The sequence below is a fragment of the Jaculus jaculus genome, chromosome 7 (genome assembly GCF_020740685.1).
Source record: "Jaculus jaculus isolate mJacJac1 chromosome 7, mJacJac1.mat.Y.cur, whole genome shotgun sequence".
Lineage (NCBI taxonomy): Eukaryota > Metazoa > Chordata > Mammalia > Rodentia > Dipodidae > Jaculus > Jaculus jaculus.
Genome location: NC_059108.1, coordinates 116126140 through 116153966, shown reverse-complemented (window position 1 = coordinate 116153966; position 27827 = coordinate 116126140). Strand labels below are relative to the sequence as shown.

The window sequence follows — 27827 nt, the reverse complement described above, 5'->3', positions numbered from 1 at the left end:
ATTACTGACGTCAAAGAGGTCACGGTGGAAAAGCACCCTCGTGAAGAAACTTGATTGCACCATGCCTGAACTGGAAACTGCTTGAACTTACCCACATTAAAACCATTACAAAGGCTTCACAGAAGAAACAATAAGACAGACTCTAATGGCTTCATTTTTTTTTCTTAAATCATTCATTCCTGTTGTACAATGCGAGAAGTTAATGCAGTCACCTAGCAACCCTTCCATCAAGCCTGTGGGCAAGACATGGCCTGTGTGAGCAGAGACGAGCTTCTGAGTAGGTGAGGTATGCCTCCAATACACTGAACCCTTAGGAACCTGGACTTCAAACCTGGAGGGATGCACATTTCTGTCCAGAGGTAAGCATTTTCCTCGTAGTCAGGAAGCATTACATTCATCTCTCAGGATAAGTCACAACAAGACTTGTTGGGATGCATGGCAGACTAGGGAAATACACCAGTAGCTCAACACACCCTGCACACACAGGCCCAGAGGAGTTTTAAAACCCAAATAAGTGAAGGTAGGATGGGTGCAGGGCAAGTCCTTTGTGTGGGAACCTCCCTTGGTGTCCCTGGTCCGAGTATCATTTTGTCCTTGCTCGTGTTTCCCTGGAGGATCTGAAACCTTTGAGGGCAGAGTTCGGAGGCTAAGGGGTATGTTCTTCAGAGCACTGAGTATTGTTCCTGGGCTGTGATGGGCTAATAAATGCTTCAGGAAACAACATAGCACGAAACCATTTTTGGGTTTCTTAGCAAATTTATACTAGAACTTCAGAAAAATCAGAACAAACTGCCAAACGTAGTTTTACCCAATCATTTTATGTAAGTAAAGTCTAAAGAGGTGAAGTCCCCTGGGCACACTTAAAAGAGTTTGAGGCTGTGGGTGTGGCGGCATGTGCCTATAATTCCAGCACTTGGGAAGCTAAGGCAGAAGAATCCAAGTTCCAGGCCATCCTGGACCATACAGCAAGAACCTGCCTGCAGTAGTCTGAATGCAAAGTGTCTCCCATAGCCTCATATGTTTGAATTGAGCCTTATACTCAATCCCCAGCTTGTGGCAATTTGGAAGGTGGAATCTTGCGGGAGGAGGTACATTGCTGGAGTAGGCTTTGGGGTATTTTTAACTCAAGCCCCCGTCCCCGCCAGGACTAGTTTACTCTCTCTCTCTCTCTCTCTCTTCGTCTTGACAGTTTACTCTTGCTGCTCCCTCCCAGCTGCTATGGCAAGACGCGATGCCCAGCTCCTGCTGTGCCATGTTTCCTATGCCACGATGAACTTCCCTTCGAGTCTGTAAGCCCAAATAAACCCTGTCCCCCTGTCAGCGGCTTTGGGGCAGGTGTTTTGTCCCAGCAACAGGAAGGTAAATGCTACACCATCTTGAACAAACTCATAAACAAACACTTATAACAGCAAAATACAGGTCGTGGAAGAGTTGCATAAACAAGAACCAGGTCTTCAGCTGGCACTCCATCTCCCTTTATCCTGGCTTTTCTGTTTAGTAAAGTGATTATATGTCCATAGTTTTATAATGAAATTATAAAGCAAAAATAAAGAAAATCAAAAAGTCACAATATGGTTAAGCACAGAGAGAAGCTTAAACACAAAGAGAAACAAGTTACGCATGACTCCTAGCTCCCAAAATCCTACAGAGTAGATTAGAGGGCATAGAACATATTTATTAGGTAATTTAAACTAGATTTAATTCCCCCCTTAGGTCCTAATTATATTTAGAACTCTATAGCCTGTTAAAAAAGACAGAAAAAAAATGGAAAACATATCCTTTTTATTTCACTAAGATTGCATAATATTTCCTGGTTATCATTTGCCAGTCTACTCTCAATGCCATTTCTTCTTCTTCTTTTTATTTCTTTTCTTTTTTTGAATTTTCAAGGTAGGGTCTTGCTGTAGCACAGGCAGACCTGGAATTCACTATGTAGTCTCAGGTTAGCCTCTAACCCACAGTGATCCTCCTACCTTGGCCTCTCAAGTGCTAGGATTAAAGGTGTACACAACCATGCCCAGCTCCAAATGCCATTTTGTTAAAAATTTTTTTTTAATTTTTTTGCAAGCATAAAGAGACAGAGACAGAGAAAGAAAGAGAATGAGCCTCCTAGGCGCTCTAGCTACTGCAAACAAACTCCAGATGCATACACTATTTTGTGAATCTGGCTTTACGTGGACACTAAGGAATCAAACCAGGGTTATTATGAGGCTTTGCAGGCAAACACCTTAACTGCTAAGCCCCCCTAATTCAATTTCTATGTGCTCCTACAATTAGTTGGACTTTTATTTAATGGAAATTAAAGGACATGGCATTCAAAGGATAGTCTCTCTTGCCATGGTAATGGTCACTTGTATTAGCCTAGAGAAGCTGCCATCTCTGAAGACCACTGACTGGTAATGAGACAAGACAGTGTGGAAATGTTGATTGGTTAATGATTTAGCCACATTATCCTTTGAAGCGTCCCCTACTGGTAGAAAAAGGCACCTGAACAGTGTCTTGTGATGAAAAATGTTCCTATTGGATTCACAATGAAAATACCTTAGGTGAATTCCTTTTTTCCCTCTTTTCTTTCTTCCTTCTTTGTCTACCTTTCCTTTTTCTTTTAACTTCCCCTTCTTTCTTCTTCCTTCTAAAGCCGTAGTTCCTCAACAAACACATGCCCAACAGGATTGTTTTGAAGTCATCATTTCACATAGGGCAATTCTCTTTATAACGATTTTGGTTAGTACCAAACAGGCGTGGGCTCATTGAAGGCTCACAGAATAGAATGTGTTTATAAAGTGATTCAGAATCAAGTGTAAAAATAGCATGTCATTTAGTTAGGTCATCACTGTGACAGACACACCACGACTTTGCAAATGCTGGAAAAAGCTCCAAGTCCATCTCCCAGATTTTTAAATGAATTAGACATGTTTTTCATCTTGGAAGATTCTTTGTTAGACTTGTCTGATTATGCCATTTTACTAAGCTAAAAATGAAGACAATCTGGCAAAGAATATTCTCTATATCCATCTTGAGATGATGCCTGGGATCAACTGCGACTCTACTCCTTCCCGCTCCGTTCTACAATGTGGGTGATCTGGCTGATGCTTTCATAATGCAGGGTGCACTCCACACGTTATCTGGGGGTACGTGTTCCTGTGAATACTCCCTTGTGCAGTGAGCACTCCACATGCTATTTGGAGGCACATGCTCCCGTAGAACTTCTCATACATAATGTGTACCCCACATGCTGTCCATGGTCTGGTTTTTCCTCTGCAGCTGCAAGCTCTTGTCTGGCCCTCTGGCTGGGAACAAGATCTGTTCAATCAGGTGCCTCACCCACAATCTCTTCCCAAACGATTTTGCAATCTGTGCAGATACCGATCTCTACTGACTACTGAGGAAGAAAGACCAGCCCTTCCTGTAAAAGTTCATGGGCTAAAGTCACAGAGGCATAGCTCTAAAAGGATGACAGGTAAAGTAAGGAAACAGACTAGGTTTGTCGTGGGGAGAGGGTGCTGTGTCGGGGTGGGGGGGACTTTAATTGGTCAGATGGAGGTGGGATGGCTGGAAACCTTCCAAATTGGGAGTGGATACCAAGATGGCCACACCAACCACTTCCAGCTGGATCCAACAGACAGCATCAAGTACTTTGGTGACCTCACTTCTTGTGGCACCCGGTGCTTCTCCTGTGGCACCCTTTCCTCCACTCCTCTTTCGCTTGCTTCCCACCCCTCCTGGGCCCTGGCTTGCACTCCCCCTGCCGCACTTCTCCACAAACTCCAAATGCAAACTTGTGCGGTACAGTTGACACTCAATCCAGAAGTCAGGGAGGACACAGACATCCAGAATCCCAGGCCAAGCAGTTCACCCTTGCGCTACCCCAACGGAGCTCACTGTAACCCAGTTCTCTCAGGCTCCCTCCTGGCCACTCCTCATTGAAGACACTGTCAAGTCCACTCCCGGGATCACTGCATCAGGGCATAAGGTCACACAGGTCACTGGTTTAGCCTCCTTCCTCTGCAGACAGCAGCCAGGGAGGCCTTTTCATGTGCAAGTCTTACACTGCTCCCTGGCTTAGAAAGCCTTGGTTGGCTCCTTGCTTCTTCCTACCTGAGGCTAAAAGCTCTCTGATCCCCTCTGACTCATCTTCAGCACTCCCTCATCTCTGCTGACAATCTGGGCGTATCATGTAAGGCTTTGCCTCAGTGGCTTTGTGGTCATAGAAGCTGTCCCTTTCCCCCTGTCTGAGGTTCAGGTTCACCCTCAAGTCAGAGGGCAGACAGGCCCTCCCCTGGGAAGACCATCCATTATGACTTTTTATATCATGAGGAACTATGATGATCTTTGGAGGTACATAATTAAAAAACAAGCCCAGGGGCTGCAGAGATGGCTTAGCACTTAAGGCGCTTGCTGGCAAAGCCAAAGGACCCAGGTTCAATTCCCCAGAACCCACATAAAGATGTACAAAGTGGCACATGCATCTGGAGTTTATTTTCAGTGCTACAGGCCCTGGTGCACCCATTCTCTCTCTCTCTCTCTCAAATAAATAAATAATAAATAAAATATTTTTTTAAAGGCCCACTTTTTGTTCTTTGAATCTTCTTTTTTTTTGTCCCTGGTACATAATTTGTGCCCCATATAATTGCATTAAAAATGTAAGATAGGTTCGATAATATCATTCATAATGTCATTCAATGATATCATTCAGTATAGAAAGAGCCAATGCCCGTGATGGCTAGGTCTACTTTAAATATTCAGAGAACACTTGATTTTAAAGGCAGCATTTAAAGTATCTCTATTTTAAGTTGAAATGGCATTTCCTTATATGGAAAACAAAAGAAAACCAAGTTTGCTCTTCCCCAGAGCTCACTCATATTGCTCTTAGCATGTATTTCCACACTGGCTGGGAGATGGTTCTTAAAGCTTTGATTATCTATTTGTAAAGCCGGGCCTGTGTGCTCCACACTGGATGGGATGCTGACTCACAGACAGGCCTCCCCGGGAGCTCCCAGGGGAGATGGCGGCTTTCATAAAGCAGCCCTGACTCAATGCCTTGTTGACACAGTGAAATTCTAGTGGGAAAATGGTGACATGAGAGAAGTCGCACATTTCTGCCCCTTGGTTTTCATCACAACCCACGTTGAATGCACACGCCTCAGACCCCCTCTGACTCAGGCTCTGACAGCTGCCTATCAAGCAGCAGCCCCCACTGCTAAGGAAGGATATCAGGGTGCTAGTGGGGTCCTGGCTCCCATTAAACAGACCCTGTCTGCTTGCTTCTGCTGTCTCCACCAGCTCAGGTGCCACCCCGGAAGCCACTGCCACAGCGCAGATGCTGGCGGCTGTAAGGAGCCTTCTACGGGAACTCGGTCGTTCTACAAACCCAGAGGAAAAGATGAGGTGTGCACTTTCAAAAGGGAGTTTTAAAACATATTTTAAATGGAGAGAGGGAGGGGATATGACAGAGAGCAGAGTTATGAAGGGGAAAGTGGGGGTGGGGAGGGAAATACCATGGCTTGTTATTTGTAAGTATAGAAGTTGTCAATAAAAACATGTATATTAAAAAACATATTTTATTATTTAAGAGAGGAAGAGGGAGGCAGAGAAAGAGAAAGAAGGAGCACACCAGAGTTTAGCCATTGCAAATGAACTCCAGATGCTGTGCCTTCTTGTGCATCTGACTCTACATGGGGTACTGGGGGATCAAACCTGGGTCTTTTGGCTTTTCCAGCAAGCACCTTAACCACTAAGCCATCTCTTCAGTCTCCATAAGGAAGTTTTGACACGCTTTGGTTTGACTCCTATAAGAAGTGGTCTTCTAGCTTCTTGCCTTCCTATATAGAGGACAGATCACTGAACAGTTGTTTTTAGTCAAGAGAGATCTTTCCCCAGGGAATAACTGGTACCTAGTAAATTGATGCCAAAGTTGCCACAAAACACCTCACAATGCATAGGGGGGAGCCCCAAGACAGGCTTAGAACACTACATGATAGAAGAGGACAAATGCTTTACAATTGTTCTGCTTCTGTTTTTCCAGCAAGGATGAAAATTTACCAGCCCCAAGAGCACTGGAACTATCTGGTGTTTTTGGAGAGGGCCAAGGTGATGGGGGTGAACTTCTGAGCTATGTGAGATGAACTTTCTGCTCCAGATCTACCCTGAAGCCCAAGTCAGGAGGGCTGAATCTAGTGAATGACAAGCCCCATGTTCTACAGGCTTCCAGAAGAGACACTGGCCAGCTACAAGCCAATCTGCCTTATTGGCTTCCTATGGCTGCTGGCTGTAGCAGACAGCTTCAGGTTCGCTGAGATGAACTTCCAGACCAGGCACAGTTATGGAGGAAGGGATATTTATTGAAGCTTACAGACCCAGGGGAAGTTCCATAATGGCAGAAGAAGCTGGCCTGCTTTCACAGGTTCAAGCAGAGAAAGAGAAGCCACAAGCCAAAAGCCAAAAGCCACATAGCACAGCACACTTCAGGAACTCCAGCTAGGTACACTTTGAATATCTTAAGATTAAAATCTCAAACCCACCACCACACCTTAAGATCCGCCCAGTGACACTGCCTCCAGCCAGGTGGCTGCAGAGGCAAACTACAAACTAATAACACACTGACTATATTGGGGGTCATCTATTCAAACTACCACACTGACTATGTCTCACCAACCAGTGATGAACAATGATACAAAAGGTCTATATTTGCTGTGAGCAGGGGAAGGACAGTTCATGCTTTCATAGAGAACTCCACAGAGACTATGTCTGAGCTCCTGGGGAGTGGGGGCCAAGGGAGTGTCACAGTGGCTTCCCAAGATGCACTGCACTGGAACAATAAAGCCTGTGTGAGGGAAGGGGTGGCTGGCTGGAAGGGTGCCCTGTTGTGATCGGGAATCATATATTATATCATTTTAGTGTTTAAAATGTCATACATATTGAGGGCGAAACTAAGAGACTCTGGAAAGAGTCCCAACACCAACTTCAACAATACCTAAGTGATAAATCATGACAGACCAGAATTGGGCAGCTGGTCACCAGCTGAGTCTACACAGGACAACTTCCTCATGAGCATAAGGCCCATAAACCCCTCAGGAGAAAGGCAGCTCAGCCGCGCCCAGCTAGAGCTGTGGTTTCATCCGGGCTTTTACACTGCGCGCTTTTGTCTCCTAGGTGGGGAACACCAACTCCCACCAGAGATGTGGTCACCGCCTCTCAAAGCTTCCAGTCAACATGAGCATAGCGGCACAAAGCTTGAGCCAGGCCCACTCAGTTACGTCAAAGGAAATGACACGCAATGCCACAAACCATCTTCCCAGATGCAGAAGTGATGGGTCTGCTAAGTGGTCCAGTGACAGTGACGGCCAGCAACAAAACCAGTTGCAGCTGAGCAACCTCAAGGTCAGTGGTTTCAGACTCTTGTTCCCGCTAACCACCCAGCAGCCCTGTGGTGAGCCAGAGCCACCAACTCTTTTCTTCCCCACTCTTCTTTGGGACCCCATTTAGCAACAGAGAGGTCTCAAGCCTGGTAGACCGAGAGGACTGGAAGCCCAAGTCCTGAGCCTGGAGAGAGCCTGTGAGCTCTGACCCCGGCGATGGTCAGCTGAGGGGTGAAGCCAAGCATTTGGTTGCCCTGGACATGCTGATCCAGTATCGTTGTGGGGATGTCACCATGGCTAATAACCTAGAAGAAGGACGGAGCCCTGTTGTAAGAGATGGGAAACGCCATGTTCTGGCTCATTTTCTATTTTCATCTGAGCCAAAGGCAAACCACAAACCAGTGACCCATGAGCAGACCAAATGGCATTTGTAGTGGTCATTGCTCAGGGAAAGGGGGAAACCTAGTTCCAAAAAGAAAGGAAGAAATAGCATTAGGTATTTCATAAAAGGCCAGAAGCTACATATTTGTGAAAACTGCCTTTCATCTTAATTACTAACACTTAAGTCTTCTAAAATATATATACTACAGAGAGAACATATTTCTTTTCAAATAGTTTTGTTGGCTGGAGAGACAGTTCAGTGATTAAGGCGCTTGCCTGCAAAGCCAAAGGACCTAGGTTCAGTTCCCAAGGACCCACATAAGCCAAATACACAAAGTAGTGCGTGTGTCTAGAATTTGTAGTGGTTGGAGGTCCTGGAGTACCCATCTCTCTTTATATGCCTTTCTCTCAAATAGATAAATAAAAATAAATATTAAATAAAGTAAAATAATTTATTTATTTGTGAGCAGAGAAAGATAGAGAAAGAGAAAGACAGAGAATGGCACCCCAGGGTCTCTAACCACTGCAAACAAACCTTGAGCATTTGGTTTTACACGGGTACTGGGGAATTGAACCCAGCTCATTAGTCTTTGCAAGCAAGCCAGTGCCTTTAATTGCTGAGCTACCTCTCATCCCAAAGAGAAGAAATTTTGGTTGTGATAGAAACACACACATACACACAATTAATTATGCTGAGCAAACTGGTCAAAAATCCACCAACTAGGGCTATAGAGATGGCTCAGCAGTTAAATCACTCACCTGCAAAGGCAAAGCATCTAGGTTCAATTCCCCAGTACTCACATAAGCCAGAAACACAAGGTGGTGCATGTGTCTGCAGTTTGTTTGCAGTGATTAGAGGCCCTGATGCACCCATTCTCTCTCTCTCTTAGATAATTAAATAAAATATAAGAAAAAACTTATCCACCAACTGGCTCTTGCTTGCCATGACCTGGGACAAATTGTTTAACCTCGCTGACTTCAGTTTCCCAAACCTTTACAATGAGGATTGTTCTTGGGTATTTACTTTAACTATTTAATAATAGCTTGTTTTATTCAATAGGCATTTATGGAAAGTCAATATGCACTTTTGGAGGTAAGCGCCAGAACGCTTGTCTCCCAGGGTCTCGGTGAGCTGCCCTCTTCTACTCTTGGCCTGACCCTTCTGCAAAGATAGTGCATGCGGACTCCAAGAAGCATTCAGCTGTGATCAGGCTAACAGAGGCCTCTTCAGACCTTCATTTTGTTTGTCTCCCAGATTTTCAGCTGTACTTCCTCTTCTCCTCTGTCCCCATGCCTGGGAATGTCTCAGCCTCAGAGAACAGAGGGGCACAGCTAGCTACCGCAGGAGCCAAGGGTGCCTCCTCCCCAGTCCTGCTATTGGCGACAATTTAGGACACATTGAAGACTGGCCGTATCACCATGCTCAGTGGTCAACAGAGAGGAAAGCGTGACAAAGGTGCTGGAGAGCTGTCAGCATAGGCCAGCATGGGGTGGGCTTCTCCTGTCCCGTTGAGCTCCTCTGGGAGCCTATCTAGAGGCTCCCTAACCCCAGGGTGGGTGGACATATTTTGGGGTGGAGATGCATATCTGTATAAAATTTAAAGACAAACAGGCTGTTACTAGTGGAATCTGAACTCAGAGCTCTTGGAATGAAGGTCACCATGCTGTCACCAGCTTGAGGCAACAATGAAAGATTAGTTTTCTTTTTTTTAAAAAAAATTACTTTTATTTATTTATTTGACAAAGAAAGGGAGAGAGAGAGAAAGAGAGAATGGGTGTGCAAGGGCTTCCAGCCACTGCAAACGAACTCCAGATGCATGTGCCCTCTTGTGCATCTGGCTAATATGGGTCCTGGGGAATAGAAGGTCCTTTGGCTTTGCAGGCAAACATCTTAACCGTTAAGCCACCCCTCCAACTCAAGATTAACTTTCTTGACACACATACACACCCCTAATATTTAATATGAAAATAAAGGAGAAAATAGTACAGAGAAAACAATGTTCCCCTGTATTTATGTTACCAGGTGACTTCCCTAACATACATAAAGCCTACTGAAATTAAGTTGTACCTGTGTGTACACTAATGATAGTGTACACTAATCTGTGTGTACACAGATTCCTGGACACCCTCACTTCAGAAAGGGCATCAGCTGTGTTGATCAACCTCTGAGGAGTGGACCCCCTCTGGCCTGCCGAGAGTGCCACCTGCAGGCTGAATGAGGAAGACCACCAGCAGGGAGGGAGTCAGCAGCAGAGGGAATCAAGCCTGGGTCTTCCTTCCCGCCCTGCCCGCCCTGGGGGCTCTGTCATCTACAGCCACCACCGTGCAGCAGATGTAAACAGAGCTCAAGTAAATCTCCCAGGAATGAGGTGATCCTCCCAGCAGCCTTCTGCCTGGGCCTGGGCCTGGGCCTGGGTCTGGGCCTGCTGGAAAGAGGCAGTTCTTGGAGTGTCTTGTGTTTTCCAAAGAACCTTTGCTCCCATAAATTGGATCTCAAAACAAAGACTAAAAGCATCTGACCAATATTTACTTTGCCACTCCCCTTTCCTGCTCAGTCTTCTTTGTCTTTGTTCCTCTTTCCCAAACCTTGCCCCTTCTCCTCCCGCCTCCCCATCTCCCTTCTGTGGTTTTTCAGACATTCTCTCCCTCCCCCACCCAGCTGAGCTGAGCTCGGGTCCCTGGTGAGCCCAAGGAAGGGAGGCACTCAGAGGTCGGATTCCAGGTCCTAAGTGGCGGGAAGCTCCCACCGGCTCCAAGATGAAAGGAATGGGAGGGAATTTAGCTTGAAGAAAGTGGGGGAGGAAGCCTTTGCCAGACCCGAGGCACAGATAAGCACCCTGGATGGCTAAATGAGGCCTTATCCATCTCACCTACTCCATTCAAGAAAAATAATGCCAAATTCGATAAATGAGCAAGAGCACCCAGGATTCTACTACCTAATACAGTCCCTGAGAGTTCACTGGCTTGTTTCTTGGTAGTGTGTTGGTGGGGTGGAGGAGAGGGGTAGGTTTGCCAATTCACTGTCTTGGATAGAACTCGAGAAAGATACAAATAACTCATCTACATACATTCTGTATTACTTCCTGGGCTCTAAATCTCCTGCTTCCATAGTTTTCTGAAAAGTCACCAGACGCCTTTAATCTCAGCACTCGGGAGGCAGAGGTAGGAGGATGGCTGTGAATTCAAGGCCAGCATGAGACTACGTAGTGAATTCTACATCAGCCTGGGCTAGACCAAGAACCTACCCCTAGAAACCAAAAACCAACCAACCACCATCACCGACAAAAGAAACTGCTACAGGGTTGTACTAGTCAAAATAGCATGGTGGGAGCAGACATACAGAACAAGGGGATACAATACGCAGCCGAGGAATAGTCCACATGAAAATTCCAAAATCGTATACAAAGGCTCAGTGTCTTCCACAGATGGTAAGAGAGTCATTGTCTATGCACAGAAAAACAAACCACATCCTTTTCTCATAGAAGATAGAAAAATAAACTCAGTGTGGATTGAAGGCTTATGCCTAACAATGGAGAATCCCAGGATACTGCCCTGGTCAGTGTCTTGTTTTGGAGATGACCCCAAAGCTGAGGCAACAGAAGCAAAAGTGGACAAATGGGATTTCATTAAACTTCAAAGTCTTCTTCACAGCAAAAGAGACTATCAACAAAGTAGAAACAACATATGGAATGGAAGAAAATAGTTACAAACCATATATCCAAAAAGGGGTAATATTTAAAATACAGAAGGAACTCAAATCAATGGCAAGCAAGCAAATAAATAACTCAAAAAATGCAAAAACCAGTTAATGGATTTGAACTGACATTTCTCAGAAGAAATGGAAAGCCAACAGATATGTGAAAAAATGCACACCACCGCCATCAATCAGAGCAATGCAGACTAAACCACAATGGGATATCACATCACACGTGCCTGAATCCTGACTAAAACGATGAAGGAGGAGCTGGAGAAATGGCTTAGCGGTTAAGGCATTTGCCTGCAAAGTCTGAGGACCTAGGTGCAATTCCCCAGTACCCATGTAAGCTATATGCACATGGTGGTGCATGTGTCTGGAGTTCGTCTGCAGTGGCTAGAGGCCCTGGCATGCCCATTCTATCTATCTCTCCTCTCTAGAGCTTGAAAGCACATAAAAATATCTTTTTAAAATGAAAGAGAACAAGTGTTGGCAACTGTATGGAGAAAAAGAGAACTTGTGGTCAGTTCAGACACTATGGAAGACAGCAGGAACATACCTTAAAAACTTAAAAATAGCACACACCTTTAATCCCAACACTCTGGAGGCAGAGGTAGGAGGATTGCTGTGAGTTCAAGGACAGTCTGAGACTACAGAGTGCATTCCAGGTCAACCTGGGCTACAGCAAGATGCTACCTTGAAAAACAAAACAAACAGAAACAAAAACAAAAAATAAAAATAGAACCTGTATATGACCCAGCAGTTCTATTAGTGAGCATTCACATGCAGTTAAAGAAATCAGCACCTCTCGTTCCCTGCAGCCTTATGCACAGCGTGGCTGATCCCACACAATAGAGAGGAGCCTAGAGAACATTAAGTAAATAAGTTAAATTAAATAAGCTTGTAAGAGTCACAGAGCTCTCAGGGCCATGCTCCAACTAGGTCTGAGATTCTGAGGCCACCTCCTCACAGTGGCTGATGCTATCTACACAAGACCTGAATAATCAGATGGAAAAGAATGATGACACCAAAATAGGACAGACCAGTTGGAGAGAAGGGACTCAGTGGGAAGGGTGGTTAGGCAGAGGGGGAGTACTAGCTGGGGATTATGATCATGGTATATTGCCTATACTTATGGAGCTTGTCAATACAAAGTTTTTTAAAAAAGAACCCATGTGATTCTTTCAAGTCAATTTCCACCATTTCTCATGTATGTATGTACGTATGTATGTGTGGATAGGTGTATGTCTGGATTTACGCAGTTTCATGTATCCCAGGTTGGCTTAAAACTGTCTATGTATCTAAGGTTGACTTTGAACCTCTGATCCTTCGGCTTCTACTTCCCAAGTCCTGGGATGACAGAGCGCCCAGTTTATAAGGCACTGGGGTTTCAAACCCAGGGCTTCATTGTGCGTGTTAAGTAAGCACTCTACTAACTGAGCTACATCCCCAGACTCACCTCCCTACTTCTTTCATCATCTAAACTTAAGGTAGGAGAGAGTTCCTTCTCTCCTTCGTTTCGGAGACCTGCATTGTAACAGACACCTTTTAAGTAGCTCCACATGCAGACAGCACTGGAGAAACAGAAAATACTCTGCAGTCACAACTGCCACCTTGTGGTCAAACATCAAACTTTCACTAGAAAAAGCAATGCACCAGCGCTAACAGACATCTGCTGCTAAGCACGTGGAGCCCTATGTGACCACGAAAATTTTGTTACTTCATAGGGACACTGCAAGAATTAAATGGCACACAGACACAAAGCTCCTCAAACCATGCCTGGGATAAAAGATTAGCTCTCTTTAGCCATAATAACCAAACATTTAAGTGCATACATCTTTTGACCAAGCAATACCATTTCTAAAATGTCATGTGGAAATACTGGCACGAACATGCAAAGACGAAAGTACAAAGAGGTTGCTGGGCGTGGTGGCACACGCCTTTAATCCCAGCACTCGGGAGGCAGAGGTAGGAGGATCGCTGTGAGTTTGAGGCCACCCTGAGACTACAGAGTGAATACCAGGTCAGCCTGTGCTAGAGTGAGACCCTACCTCAAAACACCAAAAAAAAAAAAAAAAAAAAAAAAAAACACACACACACAGAAAACTGAGGAGATGGCATAGTGATTAAGGCACTTGCCTGCAAAGCTTAAGGACCAAGGCTCAGTTTCCCAGAACCCACGTAAGCCAGATGCTAGAGACCCTGGCATGACCATTCTCTCACTCTCAAATAAATAAATTAATTAAAAAGTACAAAGAGGCAGGCGGAGTAGTGCAAGCCTTTAACCCCAGCTTTGTCCTGCGAGCTTTCTGCTTTGGATGCTGTCGTGTGACGGTGAGAGTTGCACAGAGCAGCAAATACCCTGCGACACCAAGGGGAAGGCATTTCAGTGTCGCTGGGCAAGGCACCCAGTCCTAGCCGTCACCACTAGACTTCGCATTGTGTAAAATAACAAGAACAAAGATTGTCCTAATGAACTAAGCCTACCTTCTCTCTTTTGATTAAACCACTGACCAAATTCACCAAGATACCATAGTCTCAGGCTTCTATAACTTTCACTCGGCCATAGCAAACTTACACATCGATTTCAGGACGCACAACCCTTGAGGTGACCCTCCCATAGGACAGCAGGAAGAAGGGGTGAATTTCTTTCTACTATTTTCCCCCAAAAGTCACAAGCTGGTCGTGGGGGTGCATGTCTTTAATCCCAGCACTTGGGAGGCAGAGGTAGGAGGATTGCCGTGAGTTCAAGGCCACCCAGAGACTACATAGTGAATTCCAGGTCAGCCTTGGCTAGGGCAAGACCCTACCTCAGAAGGCAAACAAACAACAAAAAGACACCAATACATTCATTAAGCCCTATTTTTAGGAGCCTATTCAAAAAAAAAAAAAAGGAAACAACTCCCTGATACTTGATCTTTTGAAATCTTCGTATCATCTCCTCTGAACTCTTTATGACAGGAGGGGGGAGAGGGAGACAGAGGCAGCGGACTTGCATGGCACTTACGGGGGTCTGGAAGCAGCAGAAGAGCTGGGTGAGGAAGGGGTGATTGCGGGCCAGCGCCAGGATCCTCTTCTCCGTCATGGTGCACTCCACGTCGTCGTCCTGCAGGATCACGTCCTTCTTGAGCACTTTCACCGCGTACAGGTCTCCTGAGTCTTTGATCCTGGCAAGCATCACCTAGGCAGAGCGGGAGCAGGGAGCTCTTGGCCTTGGGCACTGTGGTACTCTGAGTCAGGTGTCCCCCATAGACTTTGGGTGTTCTGAATGCTAGGTTCCCAGCCATGCCAGTGTTGGGCACACTCTCCTGTTGCTATTGTTCACCTTAGTCACCCCCACCCTCTGCTCATGCCATCGTTTTCCCCTGCCATCATGGAGCTTCCCCTTGAGTCTGTAACCCAAAATAAGCCTCTTCCCCCCGCCAAAAGTTGCTCTTGGTCAGGTGATTTCTGCCAGCCATGCGAACCTGACTGGTACACTTGAGAAATGCACGCACACATGCATACACACAAACAGCACACATATGACATGCTTATCACTTCATCCTAGAGGGGCGAAACTAACACTCACCTTCCCAAAACTTCCCTTCCCCAACACTCGAATGAACTCAAAGTTGTCGATGCCAAGACGGCTGGAAGAATTAACCCCAACTCCATTTCCTTCTCTGGAGCCCTCCTTTCGTCTCAGGGTCGATCTGGAGATGAGCTTCTGCAAAGAGAAGAACACAGACCTCGTAGTGTGCACATGAACTGTGCACAGACGGAAAGGCCTCCCTCCCTGGGAGCCGTCTCCGGCCAGCTCCCCTCGGGAGAAGCTCAGGTTCTGAAACTCACAACTACCTCAACATCAGCTCTTCTCTGCTCCCACTGCTGTGTGGAGAAAACCAACGTAAAATACATATGGGTTTGTGTTCAAATGAAAACATAGATGCCTTTCTCAGTGGTTTCCAACAGTGAGGTCGGCGGTTAGGAGCGCCACCTAGTGTCCACTTCAGGCAAAGGGTGATTTTCATGTTCCCTCAGAGAATCAAGGTACCTACCCATCCAGTACCACCAAGATGCAAATGAACCAGTGTGTATAATATGTGTGTGTGCGTGTTCGTGTGTATGTGTGTTCTGATGTTTTGTTTTGCTCCTTGAGACAGGGTTTCATGATGCACAGGCTGGCCTCAAACACACAATGTAGACAAGGAAAACCTCCAATTTCTGGGATCAGAGACTCACATCATGCCCAATTTATGTGGTGCTAAGCATCCAATGCAGAGCTTCATGCATGCTGTGTAGCACTCTACCAACTGAACTATATACGCAGCCACATCGAATATTTTTAATATAAAAATTTGAATTACATAGAAACGTAAAATTCCATTTAAAATAGAAACAATTACACTTAAAAAAATCTCCCTCTCTCTTTTTTATTTTTTAGGTAGGGTTTCACTCTAGCCAAAGATGACTGGAATTGACTCTGTAGTCCCAGGCTGGCCTCCAACTCAGTGATCCTCCTACCTCTGCCTCCCAAGAGCTAGGATTAAATGTATTTGACATCATGCCCAGGTTAATTCCACAGATTGTGATAACTATTAAATATCTAAAAAATTCACCAAGTCTTCTCTCAATATATACATATTTAAGCAATACAGAGACAGATATTTTATACTTGGTTTTAAAAATATAGTTGAATTGTTTGATTCTCCAGTATCTATGTAAAACCAGATGCACATGGTGGTGCATGCATCTGGAGTTAATTTGCAGTGGCTAAAGGCCCTGACATGCCCATTCTCTCTCTCTCTTTATCTGCCTCTCTCTCCTCCAGCTCTCAAATAAATAAATGAAATAAAAAAAGATTTTTTAATTTTTATTTATTTATTTATATATTTGACAGAGGAAGAGGGAGAGAGAGAGAATGGGCATGTGAGGGCCTCCAGCCATTGCAAATGAACTCCAGATGCGTACACCCCCCTGTGTATCTGGCTAACATGGGTCCTGGGGAATCCAACCAGGGTCCTTTGGCTTTGCAAGCAAACGCCTTAACCACTAAGCCATCCCTCCAGCCCACAATTCTTTACTTTTAATGCTATATTGTCAACAGGTAAATATGGTTTACCTGTTCTTGAATAAATCATAACAATAGAGGTCTTTGGATCAAGTGACAAGGGGCAGTGCCTATTCCGAGAGGGCATGCCATATGACCTACCCAACCCTACTGTATTTTAGGAGTCCTAGCTCAAACTGGAACCCTTCATCTTCTCTTTCAGGAATAGCTGCCTGATGTCTCTTGCCATTTTATATCTAACCTGCCTACCCTCAGGCAAACAGACAGAGGGACTTTTCCAATGCAGTCAAGAGGCACACTGTCAGTACAAGTCCCTGATCAACCAGGCAGGAGCCTTTCAGATAAAAGGAAATAAAATAATTGGTGCTGACATTTTCTAAGCCACTAAGAATTTCAGAGTGACTGAACTTCCTTCTGAAGTCCCCCGAGATTGTTTCATGGGTATAGACTTTTCCTGACCCTATCTCAAGCTGCCCTTACAAATCTCATAGCGATACAGCCTCAGCTACTGCCCAGCTCTTGGCAGACTCTGCAAGAACTGGCCTGGAAAGTGGCTGTTAATGGTCAGCACCAGGTGGAGGCCACTCAGGGAGGTGACATGACAAAACACATCCAGGGCAACTGATGTATGCCACCCACTCCCAAGACCTCAGAGGAAGCAAGTCCTATCAGTCGCTGAGTGAGAAAATCCTATTCCATAAACAAACAGGGAAGTGGAGAATCTTGGGGATCTTCGGGTTCAATGCCTTTAAAGATGGCCAATCATCCAGCCTGGTCTCTAGCCAAGGGCAGAATCCAGGCCTCTGGGTTCTAAGCTTTTTACCAGACCATACTGACAGGAAGCTGATTTTAAAAGATAGCAGCTAAAAGAAAATATTGCTCTTGCTTCCTTGGTATATCGGCATGTTCATTATTTCTGTACAAGGATTATTATTTTTTATTATTATTGTCATTATTTTGTTTTTTCAAGGTAGGGTTTCACTCTAGTCCAGGCTGACCTGGAATTCACTAGGTAGTCTCAGGGTGGCCTTGAACTCATGGTGATCCTCCTACCTCTGCCTCCCAGGTGCTGGGATTAAAGGCATGTGCCACCACGCCAGGCTTAAGGACTCCTATTTAAATGCTTTTTTTTTAAAATAAAAAATGTAATAGCCCTGTTCAGTGTAGCTGCTGAGATTAGAGAATTTGATGTTGCCTCCTGTTCTCATATGGGCTTACCACATCTGAAAACTTTCAAACTACAGCATACACACACACACACACACACACACACACGCGCGCGCATGCACACACACAAGATACAAAAGGCAAAGTCTCACCGAGGTTGGAGAAATATTTCCGGGCTGGAGACCCATCCCCGCCAGGGTCTTGGCAAGCTCCACTGCATTCACCCCACAGTTAGGGGCCACATTCGCTTGACATCGAATATGGACGTTCATTTTACATACTGGAGGGAGAGCAAAACAGAATCCACAGTCTCAAAAGGACCAGGGCGCAGTGTGTTGTCCCAGAGAACTTTAATTAACCTAAGGATTGTGACAGGAATTATCCAGACCGAACAATGACATCTCAGAAAATTAAACTCACTCTTAAAAAAAAGTCCTGTCATTTTTATCTATTTCTGATTTGTGCAAAAGCAGAAATCCTGACACACTAAAGAATAATGGGTTTCAAATAATAGATTTCAATTTTTTTTCACTATGACTCGAAACACATTCATGTAGATCACACGTTGTCATCGCTGATTTAACAGCATAATCCCGTATAAAGATTAAAACGTTCATCACAGTGACAACCATATTCAAATAACAAAGAGTCATGTCAGCTGGCTTTCTTCTTCTCCTTCTTTCTCTCAGGAGTGAAATCAAGAGCAGTAGTCTAAATGCCACAGGTGGATCGCTGTTCACACAGGATGGCGGTGGTGTTTCTGAGAGGAGAGAGCTCTGAACATTTTCTCTCTACGTACTGCTGTGGTTGGGTTGGCCTCCGTGCACAGAGCACATCCTGTGGGGCTGTGGTTCTGTCTTTGCTGCCTGTGGCTCTCACTATTTTATAGGAGAAGAAAGAAGCAACTTTTACAGTGCTTGAAGGTCAAGATAGACGGCATCTGGAGAAGTGAGCCAAGCAAGCTACGTTATTCATGCTTGGGTAGCTGCTTCAGGATCGTGAAAGCTCCAGAGTTTAAACAGCAGAAATTGATCCCCATCCTGTTTCTTTTTATTAACTTATTTATTTTTATTTGAGATGGGGGAAGAAGGGGAAGAGAGAGAGAGAATGGGAGCACTAGGGCCTCTAGCTACTGCAAACGAACTCCAGACACATGCACCACCTTGTGCATTCCATGGACCTGGAGAATCGAACCTGGATCCTTAGGCTTTTCAGGCAAGCACCTTAACTTCCATACCATCTATCTAGCCCCCATCTGGTTTCTTGAAATAAACCCTGCCAATGGAAGAAGTCTGACTGAGATGGCACACAACTAACTCCCGTTTTATGGAGTCAGTCTGGCTCTGGAAGCATACACAAATCCAGACTTTATGGAGCTTGAGTTTAGGGCATTTTAGGAAGCCTTCTTTATGAGAAAGATGACCAAATCAAGTAGAGAGGGGCTCTGAAGCTTAAATTTCATTAGCTCCATGGGAAGTCGACCTATCTTGGGACTGGTACAGAGACACAAGCCTGCAATGGCTTTGGCAAACAACCTTGTGACAATAAAAGCAAAAGGAGCCAAGTCTTTGCAGTTATGCCACCTCAGACCACCAGGGCACAATGACACAGAAGAGCCCCGTGCCTGGATCTGAATATGAGCCAGAACCATACAGAAGCAGAAAGACTCACCCACATGAGACCATCAAGCTGAAACCAAGTAGTCCCCAAACCCAGGGCTGCTCTAGAGCTGCCTGCCAGTCTGGGGGATGTTATTAAATGATATGTGAGAGAAGCAGCAGAAGGTGTCTTTCCTTTATTTCTTTTTTCTTCTTTTTCTTTTACTACTTTTCTCCTCCTCTTCCTCCTCCTCTTTTTTATTGCTTATTTGTTTTATTTGAGACCATGGTCTTACTATGTAGACCAGGCCTGGATCACAGTCTGTAGATCAGGCTAGCCTAGGATTCTTAACAATCCTCCTGCCTCAGCCTCCAGATTGCTGGGATTCTAGGCATGAGCCACTACACCTGGCTAGTAATCAGTCCTCTTCTCTGACAGAAGCAGTCAGATCAATCCAGGCTGTCCAGTTGCATCAATGTCAACTGTGCCTCTCTGATCACTCTCCTGGCCCACCGGTCTAGATTGTGGCTGGCCAGACTTCAGGTGCATGGTAAGACAGCCAGGTCATCACACATCAATGGAAGAGCACTCCTCCAAGCTCTATGACCTCTACTAGGACTAAGATCAGGCCTCACCCGGCTCAGGGCCTTTACAAGGCAGAAAGCTCTCAGCTGCACTCAGCACAGTTGGTGAGGTGCGAACCCACCGCCAGAGCTCCGGTCCTTCACTTCACCTGCTCCTCCATGGTCATCAGAGAGCTCACGAGGCAGCACTCCATGCAGAGTATTCTGCACAGCTCCTGTGATGTTTTGACATTCAGCTCCTGCATCAGGCCTGTGTTCCAGACTGTAGTTCTCACAGCCTATCCTCTCTTTCAGACATCTACACCCTTTGCCTCATCCCAACTTCCTTCCCTGGCCACGATCCCATTCTCCCTCTTTCAGATGCCCACTGTGTGCTCGGGATGTGCAACTAACAGCTAGCTGCCTTAGCTAGGTCACTGCATTTAACATGTAATGACATGCTGTTGTTAAGTTAGGAATTAGGGCTGGAGACATGGCTTAGTGGTTAAGGCGTTTGCCTGCAAAGCCAAAGGACCTCGGTTTGATTCTCCAGGACCCACATAAGCCAGCTGCATGAGGTAGCTTACACTTCTAGAGTTTGTTTGCAGGGGCTACAGGCCCTGGTGCACCCATTCTCTGCCTCCCTCCCTTTCTTCCTCCTCTCCTCCCTGCCCTCGCTTGCTCACTCTCAAATGAAAAACAAAATTTAGGAATCAGATGTAGTGTGCTTTAAATGTCTGGCAAGGGCTACATAAATATAAAACTACTGAGATGTTGATACGTAATACATCTACAACCCGTGAGTCCTAGGTCAGATCCTGAGCCTCTAGAACTTCAACAGCTTGTAGCATGGTGTTTCTGTGAAGTAGGAGTCCATGGGCTGGAGAGATGGCTCAGCAGTTAAGGCACTTGCCAACAAAGACTAATGACCCGGGTACAGTTCCCCAGTACCTATGTAAAACCAGACGCACAAAGGGGTGCATTATCTGTAGTTTCTCTACAGTGACTAGAGGCCCTGGCACGCCCATATTCTCTCCCTCTCTCTGCTTGCAAATAAGTAAATAAATAAGCAAATTTTAAAAAAAGGAAAAAAAGAAAGAGCCAGGTGTGGTGGCGCACGCCTTTAATCCCAGCACTCGAGAGGCAGAGATAGGAGGATCGCCATGAGTTCAAGGCCACCCTGAGACTACATAGTGAATTCCAGGTCAGCCTGAGCTAGAGTGAGTCCCTACCTCAAGAAAAAGAAAAAGAAAAGAAAAGAAAGAAAGAAGCGGGAAGCCAGAGGCTCAGCGTCTTACTTTTACACTGCAGTCCTTGCCGCATTATCCCCCAGAGCAGGGAGCCACAGTGGTCGCAGAACGTAGGCACCTTGTAGTTGTGGATGTGGAACTTGTGTGGGATGTTAATTCCAAACCTCTGTTCAGCAATCTGGGCAGGTGGACAGGGGGGAAATGGAGAACAGCTAAAATTCCATGTCAACAGTTTTTGATAACGACTATAACAGGAGCCTACCAAATGCAAAGAAATGTGACTAGGACACCTGAGCTAGGCATATCATCTTACTCTGCTCAGCTCCAGCGAACCACACAGGTCTCGGCACCTTTTCCAATGAGCAAGACTGGCCAGAAATGTGGAGTGCACACTGGAACACTTGCCATTTGGAGAGCTAAGTAGAAATTAAAGTTTCCCTTCCATCTGTTATATTCAGACCAGGGTTCTCGCCCAGCTCCAGGGCCTGAGCTCTAGGGGGAGCTCCAGAAGGCACCCAGAAGACGCAGGATGGCAGAAGGAAGCCATTCCAGAGGGGCAGTGCTACTTTCTCTGGCCTTCCCAGAAGCCTCTGCTCTAGCATTTGCATTCTGACCATGTGAGTACAAAGGGCGGCAGAGAGTCCCACACCGCATGCCCTGCGGTGCGCGTCGCAATTTGAAGTGATAACCACAGACCCACTGTGCTGAGGGGAAGGGCGTAATTATTCCTCTCTGGACTTTACTCTCCTTCTTCCCATACAAGCCGTGGTCCACACCCCCCTCTGAAGCGTCTCTCTTTAATTAGCCTGAATGCACACTGTTCAGGAGTCCCAGAGTCAGCCTTTCCAAAGAGTCTGCAAGCCTACTAAGTGTCAGCAACAAACACACCACGTGCTTTCTCCTGGGATTTGGAATGTGCACTCACCCTGGTCAAATGCAATGGGAGCTTTTACACACAGATGCCCCCTTGAAGCCCTCCAGAGGCTTAGGAAGCACAGTTTGTCAATTCTATTTCATTCCTGAGGAAAGTACCGGTGTTTAAAGCTGGAGGCACAGAGGGGTCGTGGGTGTGACTCAACGGGGTCCCTAACAGAGGCCAGATTTAGCATTTAGCCCAGGTCCTTGGATGCCAGGCCCAGGCCACCCCACTCTTCTAGAACGGTCTCCACATGGGACGTGCTTCTTGTGGTTCTGCCCAGGTGACCACACAGGATCTGAATGTGAAATGTCCCCCACAGGCTTATGTTCTGACACTTGGCCCCCCAGCTTTTGGCACTATTTGGGGAGGCTGTGGAACCTCTAGAAGGTGGGGCCTAGTTGACAGAAGGATATAACTAGAAGTGAGAGCTGTACGGTAACACCCTGTCCCTGGGTCCAGCCTGCTCTCTACATCCTCTCCACCGTGACATAAACCGTTCTGCTCAACTGATACTTCCCTATCATAACGGACTGAAGCCATGAGCCAAATCAACCTTTTCTCCCATAAGTTATTTACTTCCAACATTCCATCAGTGATAGAAAAGTAACTGATATGCAAGGTGGTCATGCTACAAAAGAACAGAATGCTGAAAGGAGAGAAGTCTCCATTATAGCACCTCTCTGGCCCCCAAGGTTTGTAGGAGTGATGTGAGGAGGGAGAAAGGGCCCCAGGGAGGCAAGGGAAGGGAGAAGACTGAGTGTGCGCGCGCATGCACACAGAGAGCAGGTGCTTAATCAGCGAACCAGCGTTCTCTTACCTTGGCGTCCACTTTGTTAATATTGTTCTGGCAAGTGCAGGCTGTGACAATTAGATGATGGCAGCGTTTATGGACGACGCAGGTGCACACTGGAAAATTAAATCCAGCAATGACACATTCATCAGAGGCTCACACGGTCCGGCCCCTTGCAGCAGAGCCAATGCAAGCTGCCCGTGTCAATGTGACTTGACTTGGGCATCTGGCCACATGCTGGCAGCCAATACTCCCTTCCTTCCCACCAACATGACAGAGACCTTGGCTCGGGTTCACATAGCTGGCCATCCGGTCCTGAGCTTGTCTCCACCTTCCTGTCTTTATTTCACATCTCCACAGGAGTCTTCCCATAGTATGAGTCTGGTCAGATCTATACCATGACTGAAAACTTTCAATGGCACCTCACTGCCATCAATGGAGTTCAGATAACCCAGCCAGGTTCCAGAACCTTCCAGAGGCCAAACTATTTGACATCTTTCTGCTACGGGATATATTTGTTTCAGTAAAAATTAACTTAGTTGATCTTTCTAGAATGTCTTTACTCTTTCCCAGGAATTACTACTGCCTTTCCCTATCTCTAGGATAGCTTACCTGCCTGGTGACTACGTGTTCCTAAAGCTTATGACAAGATAAAACTCAAAGATACTTCTTCCACAAGAATATTAGATACCTGCCCCTTGTAAACTGACACCCCACTTCTCATCTCACCCCCACAACCTGTTGTCTCTTCCCTTACTTCAGATCTTCCACGTGTGGCTGGCACAGGCTCAGAATTCCTACTTGGATCACACAGACATTCAACAAAAATTTGTTAAGTGGCCCAATCAATTCTCTGAATATTTAGAGCTTTCTGGGTTACATTTCCCCCTTCATTTTCAGCCAGAAAACTACATAGTGCAGTTGGAATGAACTGTCATTAAAGAATGAACCCATATGATGGTACAATATAAAAATGTACATCATCTTCAGACCTCTCAAGCCATGTGGGAAGTTTTACCATTAAGTACTTTACAAAGAAAGCGACATGTCAGCACACAGACAGCACTGTCCCTCAAAACCCATTTAGCATTCGCCAAATTGAGCCTCCAGGACAACCATCCTGTACTGCAAGTAGTCAGAGAACTGGTCTTCCTGCGTGGTGTACACAAAGCCACCCTTCTCACTGTGTAGTCTCAGGCTGGCCTCGAACTCACAGTGATCCTTCTCTGCCTCCTGAGTGCTGGGATTTAAGGCATGTACTACCACGCCTGGCAAAAACCTTCTTTATTTTGTTTGTTTGTTTTTCAAAGTAGGGTTTCACTCTAGCTCAGGCTGACCTGGAATTCACTATGTAGTCTCAGGCTGGCCTCGAACTCACAGTGATCTTTCTATCTCTGCCTCTTGAGTGCTGGGATTAAAGGCATGTGCCACCACGCCTGGCACAAACCTTCTTTTTGTGGCATGTGGTCTGCTCTTGGTTAGTTTGGCTAGAGGTTGATCAATTGTATTAGTCTTATCAAAGTCCTAGCTTTTGGTCTCACAGACTTTCTCTACTGTTTCCTGTTTCTAACCTCACTGATCTCTTTTCTAATTTTATTTCCTTTCCTCTGCTTACCTTAGGTTTTGATTCTTTCTCTGGTTTCCTAAGGTGGACATTTCAATGATTAATTTTAATGTTCCGCCCTTTCTAATATATGCATTAAACTTTCATCTGAGAGAGAAAGAGAAAGTAGGAGGAGGCGGAGGAAGATGAGGAGAAGGAGAGGAAAGGAGAGAATGGGCACACCAGGGTGTCTCACCACTACACATAACTCCAGGCCCACGTGCCCTTTGTGCACCTCGCTTTATGTGAGTACTGGGGAGTAGAACCTGCGCTGTCAGGCTTTGAAAACAAGTGCTTTTAACCATTATGCCATGGCTCTAGCCTTTCATGTCCATTTGACTCAAGATATTTATGTTCTTTTAAGTCTTCTGTAGCTTTATGTGATTTAGCTCAGGCTGGCCTTGAACTCCTGATCCTCTGGTTTCCGCCTCTCCAGCAATTCCTTCTGCTACGCACCACCACAACCACATGTAAGCTACTTAGAATGTGCTGTCTGATCTTTGGAAAGCTGGAGCTCTCCAAGCTCTCTTTCTGCTAGGATTTCTAGTTTGACTTTGTTGTGACTTGAGAAGATACTTTGCCTACCTTCTACTTTAAAAATTGTCTTTAATTTTATTTTTATTTATTTGAGAGAATGAGAGAGAAACAGAGGAAGAGAATGGGTGTGCCAGGGCCTCCAGCTGCTGCAAACGAACTCCAGATACATGTGCCACCTTGTGCATCTGGCTTACATGGGTCCTGGGGAACTGAAGCAGGGTTCTTTGGCTTTGCAGGCAAATGCCTTAACCGCTTAGCCCACATTCTACTTTTTTTTTTTTTAACATTTGCTAAGGAAGTGCTATGCCCTAGATTGTGTCTCTGTCGGCAAATGTTCCTCATGAGTTTAAAAAGAACCTATAATATGCTGCTGGCTGGTGTGTTCCACAAAATGTCAATTTATTCAAGTAGTGGTAGAGCCATTTAGGTCACACACACCCCTACTGTGTTTCTGCATGTTAATCTTGGCTGTTACTGACAAGTTGGTTTCCTGCTGTAATCAGGGCCACGTCTATTACAGTCCTCTGAACTTTGGTCTGGCTTATTTTGCTGCCTATTGTCAGGTGCACATGTTAACCATTGTTATGTCTTTGTGGAGGACTGACACTGTATTTGTTACACAATATCCCTTTTCATCCCTGATAAACTTCTCTGCCCTATCTGCTTTGTCTGGAATACCTGTGGTTTACTTTTGATCAGGGTTAGCATGGCATACGTCTCTCCCACTAGGCATTTGATATATATCCCCTAGGAAGATGTGAAGAAAGCCGTCTCCTCATGTCTCCTGACCAATGTTCTTCTTTCCTGCTCTTTAAACAGCAGGCGACCTATTAAATATCAGCCATCAAATATCCTGGTATTGTGAGCCAACAGAATCAAAGAAAGAAAATAACAGAGGTACCTTCTAAATTGTGTGCTTTAATCTGAAACTGTAATCTTGTCTCTCCAGAGCTTCTCAATTTTTCTTGGAATGTGTAAGATGGATATGTCATGAGAGGCCCCCCACAAAGAGTGATATTGACCTGGCTTGTTAAGTGTCTTCTCACTTAGGACTGAATTTGTAGCATATAGGTGTAAAAGTGCTGGCCTATTGATTGAATACTCATTTCTTTTTTCTAACTTTGAGAATTCAGTGGAACTTTTCATATATGTTAAAATTAAAATTAGATCCATATATATATTAAAATCAAAATTAGATTCCAGAGTATGTCTTAGTCAGTTCCTCTAAGAGCAAGAATGTTGTACCTTGTCTCCTCCCAAGAGAAGGTGGGGTTTCCTAATTTTCATTAGACTATTACTCTAGGATAGGTGGTTCTGCGTTGCTACATCTGCAGAATGAGGCTCAGTAAAGGGCCAGTAACCTGGTCCCCACAGGTCCACATAGACGAGGTCCTCTATCATCCTTCTGCTTCATTTCCTTCCAGGTCCACAGAATATTAGTTTTTTAACCCCAGAATTATGAAAAATAAGTGCATTTAATGTGCAATAACTTTTGAAAGTTCTCTCTCTTTATCCAAGGGTGTGTTCATAAAATGTCACTAGTACTTTGCTTCTTCTCATATAATTGCAGAGACAAACTTTAAACAGTAAAACTATTCTACATATCCAGGTTTTGAAAAAGTACATTTCCTCTACAAAGTCTAAAATGCCCAGGGTTTAATGGAGTTAAAGTTCTATGGGATCTCATTTGACCACAGAGAGTTACCATAATATTAATGAAAGCTGGGCATGGTGGCGCACGCCTTTAATCCCACCACTCGGGAGGCAGACGTAGGAGGATTGCCATGAGTTCAAGGCCACCCTGAGATGACAGAGTTAATTCCAGGTCAGCCTGGACCAGAGTGAGACCCTACCTCGAAAAACCAAACAAAATAATAATAATAATAATAATAATAATGAAATACATCCTGTTTTTTCTTGGAATTCTCATTTTTTTCACATAGAAACAAGATTAAACATGTTGTAAACATGTTTTCTTACCTTGGCATTGATAACCCTGTTTCCCAAATACTCCCCTGTTTAAGACAATAGAGAAAAAAAAAAAAACACCATCAGTCAAATATTTCAGCAATAACTTCCTTACAGTTCTTAAAATGAATTTTGTTCTCTGGCCCCATATAAAAAACACAATTTCATTGGCTTCAATATCCATGACCTCATACTGCCTAGCGATACCTTCACAAGACCCTCATAATAGGAGAAAAAGACGATGACATCAAAATAAAAGAGAGACTAATGGAGAGAGGGAGGGCATATGATGGAGAGTGGAGTGGTGAAGGGGAAAGTGTGGGAGGGAAGGAAAATATCATGGTTTATTGTCTGCAAGTACAGAAGTTGTCAATAAAAAAATTAAATAAAAAAAATGAAAAAGAAACCCTACAATTTCAGTGAGGAGGCAAAAATGATGTGCCTTGTGAGTGCTTGACTGTCATCATGAGGCACACAAAGAAAATCACTCATGGCTTAGAATGGGCTAGGTGTCATGAACGGAGAGGAATGATGATCCTATCCCACTTATCTACACCAAGCTCCCAAACCGTCCCTCAGGGAAAACCAAATGCATGAGGATGTAAGTTCAGCTTAGAGCTCCTCCACCGCCTTGTTGCCTTATTCTCATGAAGATGCATGACACTATAGTACACACACACACACACACACACACACATACACACACACACACACACACACACACACACACACACACACGCTGACCAGCACGGCCCAGCACATTCTCTTGTTCTGTGTCTGTTTCATTCCCCCTGGATTCCACAGGCAAGCAGAAAGGCTGCAGCTATTTGTGCTTCCTACCCATAGCTTCAACTTCTGATCTCTTCCTAGTATGTTCTATAGGCAGTTATGCATGTATGTGTGCAGGGAGGTGTGATCTCTTTCCACATATTGTAGATATGCCTA

At 45.1% G+C, this 27827-nt stretch overlaps 1 protein-coding gene across 1 annotated transcript in view; it reads right to left on the bottom strand.

Annotated features, from left to right (window-relative positions):
• The window catches only part of Prkch (protein kinase C eta), a 269722-nt gene that overhangs the window by 85240 nt on the left and 156655 nt on the right, over positions 1 to 27827 (bottom strand). The window contains exons 4-9 of the mRNA XM_004649245.2: positions 26895 to 26929; positions 22802 to 22890; positions 21114 to 21243; positions 17806 to 17933; positions 15005 to 15142; positions 14441 to 14614 (exon numbers count right to left, since the gene is read on the bottom strand). Coding sequence (XP_004649302.1) covers positions 14441 to 14614; positions 15005 to 15142; positions 17806 to 17933; positions 21114 to 21243; positions 22802 to 22890; positions 26895 to 26929 — 694 coding nt within the window. The remainder of the gene's footprint in view (positions 1 to 14440; positions 14615 to 15004; positions 15143 to 17805; positions 17934 to 21113; positions 21244 to 22801; positions 22891 to 26894; positions 26930 to 27827) is intronic.